The sequence below is a fragment of the Apteryx mantelli genome, chromosome 28, assembly GCF_036417845.1.
Source record: "Apteryx mantelli isolate bAptMan1 chromosome 28, bAptMan1.hap1, whole genome shotgun sequence".
Lineage (NCBI taxonomy): Eukaryota > Metazoa > Chordata > Aves > Apterygiformes > Apterygidae > Apteryx > Apteryx mantelli.
This window is the reverse complement of record NC_090005.1, coordinates 7,303,658-7,309,147: the sequence shown is the minus strand read 5'-3', so window position 1 is coordinate 7,309,147 and position 5,490 is coordinate 7,303,658. Positions and strand designations below refer to the sequence as shown.

General features: G+C 59.3%; 1 gene segment (V, D, J or C); it reads right to left on the bottom strand.

Moving 5' to 3' along the window:
- Nucleotides 1-933: 933 nt before the first annotated feature.
- LOC136994354 (T cell receptor alpha variable 26-2-like) lies at nucleotides 934-4,707 on the bottom strand. The segment is given in 4 exon segments: nucleotides 934-1,124; nucleotides 1,936-2,014; nucleotides 3,719-4,023; nucleotides 4,656-4,707. Coding segments are annotated over 4 exon segments (627 nt in total).
- Between the last annotated feature and the right edge of the window lie 783 nt (nucleotides 4,708-5,490).

Here is a 5,490-nt window from a genome sequence, read left to right as displayed (position 1 = left end):
CACCAAACAGAGCTTAGCACCACAACAGCACTGCACACAGAACAACAAACTGGATCCCAGAAACAGGGGGACCAGGTAATCCTTTTGGCAGAGAAACCCACACTCACTCAGGGACATAGGGACTCCCCCCAGACAAGCACTGGTGATTCCCCACAGCTGCAGGAGACACATGAAAAGGAGTGGGACATCTTGAGGGGATGGAGCAGAGAATCTTCTCCATTGTCTGGCAGAGGCGACCTGCTCGAATGCTGAGAGTTTGCCTCATTCCCAGATGCAGGGCTAGGAAGGGATTTTCCCTCCTCAGGCTACCTACGCTAGGTGGTATAAAACCCTAAGGACAGTCGTGTCTCCCACGAAGGGCCCTCTTCTCCAACAGTGGCCATCAGTGGTGGCTGAGGAAAGAACAAGAGCTGGACAAGCAAGTAGGATACTGCTCCTGCATACGCGCCCCTGGGACACAATTAGTTTCTACAGCTCCGGGGTGTTCCTGAGTCTGGTGTGGCTTATGTGCTAATAGCTCTGCAGTAGCTCTCCTCCCAGGTCAGGCTCCCCTTGAAACCGTGTCAGTTTTGCTATACCATTTTGATCATTTCCCAGGACCCTGGATCTAGGCACATCTATTCAAGTCCCACTGACATCTGCTTAAGGACACTTCTTCCCGCTGCATGGGCAGGGGAGGCAACAATCCAGCCTCACCACAGCCCCCAGGTGCTGTTGCTGGGCAGGCGGAGCTCAAAGCTACATGCAAACAGAGGCAAGGAGAGAAACACTCCTCAGAGCACCCACACACGCCTTTCTGTGCAAGGCTGCACGCTGAGGGCACCAGTGTGGGCTCAGTGCACAGAGATAGACAGCACTGTCTTGGAGCTCAGCGTTCTGCACATGGAGAAGCACCTGGGAGTTCTCCACAGACAGCACAGAGGAGAACCTTCCTTACTCCGCCTGAGGTTTCCTTTTTCGCACTTGCAGTAACAGTTTAGGGGGCTGCGTTGGGAGCTGCTGGTACCAGAAGATGTAGGGATCAGAATAGCTGGTGGAGAAATTACAGCGCAGCGTTGTGTTGTGTCGCGCCTGGATGGTGGCTTCTGGTGGGAACTGGAGCACAAAGTCCTTTTGTGCATGACCTGTAAAGCCAGAAAGGCACTTCAGCACTGCTTGTCTCTGTATCCATCTATCTATCACTTCATCAGCTCTCTCACTATCCCCCATCTCCATTCTTCACTTTTCACAGCCTAGGAAAGACTAAGGGGTTTGTCTGTCCACTCTTCTTTCTGCAAGGTCTTGGTGCTCCTCATAGGCCAGGCTGTGAGCTCATCCTGATTTTCATCAGTAGCTCTTTGGGCTGTGAGGCCATCAGGTGTTTCTGTATGTGTCACTGGCTTTTTGCCCCTCCTGGAGATCAGAAGCAGCTGTATTAACTGTTGCTCTCTCCTTCTGCCTCTCCTAGCTCTGTTCCTACTTCTCACTGTAACATTCATACCACTGTGTCTGTCCATGCCCTGGCTTTTGAAAGCTTTCCACCTCTCCCAGCATGGACTTAGCCTTCTCTGAATGCCCTTCAAGCATTTTGTCATTCCAGCATAGATTGGCAACACTTTTTTCAAAGACACCCAGGAGAGAATTTCCCATATCTAGCACTGGTCCCCCCTCCCCTCCCCCCTTGCATTTCTCTCTCTCTCTAAATACATATGGATAAACAGTGCACATAAAGGCTCTTGTTTTCTGAGAAAGAGATGTGCGGAGCCTTATTCCCCCTTTTATGCCCATCACTCCTGGCATCCCTCAGAGTACTTGCTGTGCTCCAAACGCAGCCCCCTGCTCTCCCTGCAGGAAGACTGCCAGGTCCCCACAAAGTCAGAATTTGCATGCCCCCCTCCAGCACTGACAGGACACTCCCTTGTTCTGATCCTCCCCTGCCTGAAAGTCGTGTCTCACCAAAGTCTGCCAGTCCCACGAAGGCTGCCAGAAAAATCAGGGCCATGTCACGATCTCCACTCCACGAGGTGTCCGCTATCTCCGAGAAAGAGGGTGCTGAAGATTCCAGGTCCTGCCTTCCCCTCCCTCTGCAAGCTCAAAGCACCCTCCAGGCCTCAGCCCAGAGGGTGGAGCAAAACTCTCTCACTGCTGCTCCACACAGATCTCCTTGGGACCTTACACCTCTGCCCCAGGGAGGCTCTCTGGAGAAAGGAGCTGCAGCTGTTAAAATGCTCAGCCTAAGGAAGCAATCAAGTTGCCCCCTTCTCTGTGCTCCATGTTCCCAAGGGCCAAGGGGAGGCTTCTTCAGCACTGGGAGGTTCCCATGTGCACTCAGGCCACGTCCGAGCTCTTTCACAACCCAATAGCTCCAAAGGTGCTTGCATATCCTCTCACTCAGACATACCCAGCTGTAGCACTGCTGCCTTTGAACTCTGTGCCGCATTGGCAAAGGGGCCCCGGGCACCTAAAATATCACGTAGGAGCCTAAGACTGTGCAGCCTGCTGTCAGGCACAAGGAGGCTGCTGGGTGTCTTCCTGCTTTTTGCCCCTCCTGGAGATCAGAAGCAGCCCAGCCATCCCCCAGCAAGGAAGAAGTGTCCGTGGTGAACTTCCCCTGCCATCCAGAGCCCAGCCCGAGACAGAGGCTTGTGCCCACCCCAGCACAGGATCAGGAAGGGCCCCTCTGCACTCGCTCGTGTCCCCCTTGTCCCTAGGTACTGTTTGAACAGAGGTAGGGCCAGACACAGACAAAGGCACCTGCACCCAGGCTGTCTCTCTCCACAAGGATTTTCCTTCTGTTCTCCCTCAGCCAAGGAAGAAGCTCCTCAAGGAAAAGGTCTCTGGGAAAAGCACCTGCTGCAGAAACCCTCAACCAGAGGCAGACACACTGCCCCCTCTGGCAGGGGCGAAGAAATCACAGCACAGCCCTTTGCTTTGCTGAAAAGCCCTCTCCACCCCTTCAAGCAGCCACGTGGGCAACCTCCAGCTCCTTGTGCTAACCTGGGTCTCCAGGAGTCAGATACTGGAGAGACAAGGGTGGGCTGCAAGTTGGCTACTGGAGGCACCAGGAGCTCCCAGCCGGCTACTGGAGAGTCCATGGCGTTTGGGAATCAGCTACAGGTAAGGCCACAGGTCTGGACCAAATGCTGGAGAGCCCTCTTTGCCTCTGTTGTGTGTCTGTGTCATGTGCATGAGGCAACTGGGAGACCAGGTGATGCCGCGCCATCTGTCGATAGGCCTGAGTGTCTAAGGCGAGTTACCGGAGGAATCCACCATGTCCACAGTGTGCACGCGTAGATCTGTGCACCGTCAACTCTTGTGGGGCTGTGGGCACTGGGGGTTCGTGTGTCGAGGTGCCAGCAAATGGGGAGACCAGGAGATCCTGATCAGCTCAATCGCGCCATCTCCGGGCACCGCGGGCATCACTACCATTCAGGTTGCTGTTTCCTCATCCGCCGCTGCTGCGGCGGGGCTACGTCTGTCTCCGTCACGGCCGGGGCGGGAGCTCCTTGCCTGCTCGGCGGCTTGGGAGCCATTTCGGGGCCCCTCCCGCCGCCGCCGCCCCGGCGCAGCAGGACCCGCGGCCCGCGCTGTGTGGGGCGGCGCAGGGCCAGGCGACCCCGGCGGGCAGAGCGGCAGCGCCCCAGACCCACACCCAGACCCTGACCCCGCCCCAGACCCAGACCCCGCCCCGCCCCGCCAACCCCGCCCGCGGCGGTTCGTGCCCCGCTACAGCCCCGACCTGTCCCGCCGGGTCTCTCAGCAAGCAGTAATACACCGCGGCGTCCCGCAGCCGGGGCCGGGAGAGCTGCAGGACGCTGGACTGGCGGTCTGCGGCCACGAACAGGGTCCCCGGCGGGTCCTGCACCTCCTTGGACCCTCTGACAGCACTCACGATGAAGGCGGGACCTTGTCCCGGGAGCTGCCGGTACCAGTGGATGTACTCGTCGGCCTGTATGTTGGGGTGTGAGCAGGTGATGTTGATGCTGGCTCCCTCGGTGGTCTCTGCCGACGGCTCCTGTTGCACCTGTGCCCTGCCCGCAGCCACTGCCGAGAAAGAAGACAAAAATGCCGAAAATCACTTTATGTCGGTGATTTGCTGTCTCCGGCAGCCGGTTCCGCGGGAGAATCCCGGAGAAAGGGTCGGGCAGAGGGAAAGCAGCAGCGAGACAGAGGCAGTCGGGACGGATGGGGACATGCGGCCAGTGGCTGGGGTGGAGAAGGATCTCTGCATCGGTGTGTGGAGAGCCTGGAGAAGGCTTAGAAGTTTGGCGCGGATGCATGAATGGATGGGTTGGAAGTCAGACGGGTGGAAGGACGGATGAAGGCGGGAAAAGTAGACAGGAGAGACGAGGTGTGACGGTGAACGAAGGACGGCAGATTGCAGGGCAAGAACAAATGCTGACGGCACAGGGGAATGAATGGATGGATGGAATGACGTCAGGAGCAGCACAGGAAAGCCGAGTTGTACTTCTAAGAAGGATGAAGAAGGATGAGCAAAAGGGGCGAGGGGGGACCCGGAGAGCTGGAAGAGGAGAAAGGGAGATGGCAGATAAGGGAGGGAGGCAGAAAGACCGACTTAAAAAAGGAGAAAAAAGTGATGGCGCTGTCCCCGCGGAGAATGCCCCCGGACACAGCCCCGGGCCCCCAGCCCCACCGCCGCCGCCAGCCCCGCGCACCCAGGAGCACCGTGGCCAGCGCCGCCAGCCCTGAGCCCCGGCACCGCCGCATCGCGCCTCGCTGCCCCCCGCCAGCACCGACTCTCTGCTGCGGCGCCGGCGCCTCCTCTCGGCCGCCACCGCCGTCGTCAGCTCCGCCCCGGGGCTGCGCCCTGCCCCGGCGCCGGCCCCGCTTCTCGTCTGCGTCCGCGCCCGTGACGGGCCGTGGCGGGGAGGCGAGAGGGGCGGGAGCGGGGCGCTCGGCTCCGTGCGGCACAGGGAGGCGGCGGGGCCGGGCATCGCGGCGGGGACGAGCCTTCACGTCCCCTGCACAAAGCGGAGAGCGACGAGCCGCGGTGCCGGGGGGAGCCGGCGCTCCCGGAGCTCCCGAATCCCGGCCGCGGTAACGGCTCCTGCGCTGCTACACGGGAATAGCGCACCCCAAAAGGACACCAACCCCACCAGGTGCCGCCGGCTGCTGCTGCTGCCCGAGCAGCTGCTGCCGCCGGTCGAGTGTCCCGTGAAAGCCCGGCAACAGCGGCGCCGAGAAAGGCAGCTGCGAGCGGGAGCGAGACGGCGCCGCCGCTCAGCCGCGGGGCCTCAAGCGGGAGCTGCCCGCAGGGACCCTGGGTGTGCGGAGTGCGGGTAGGGGCTGCCCCGCACGGGCACCTTGGCCACGGGCACCCCGGCTGCCCTGAAAGTAGCGATGGGGGGAGTGGCAGAGCAAAAGTGAATGGCAGGAACCTTTGAAAGTTAGCTACATTATATATTATGTACATTTTTACATTTCATACTTTTCTTTCTGGAAATGCAGTAAACGCGAGTTGTTTGCCGGGAGATAAAGAGCCTCTGGATT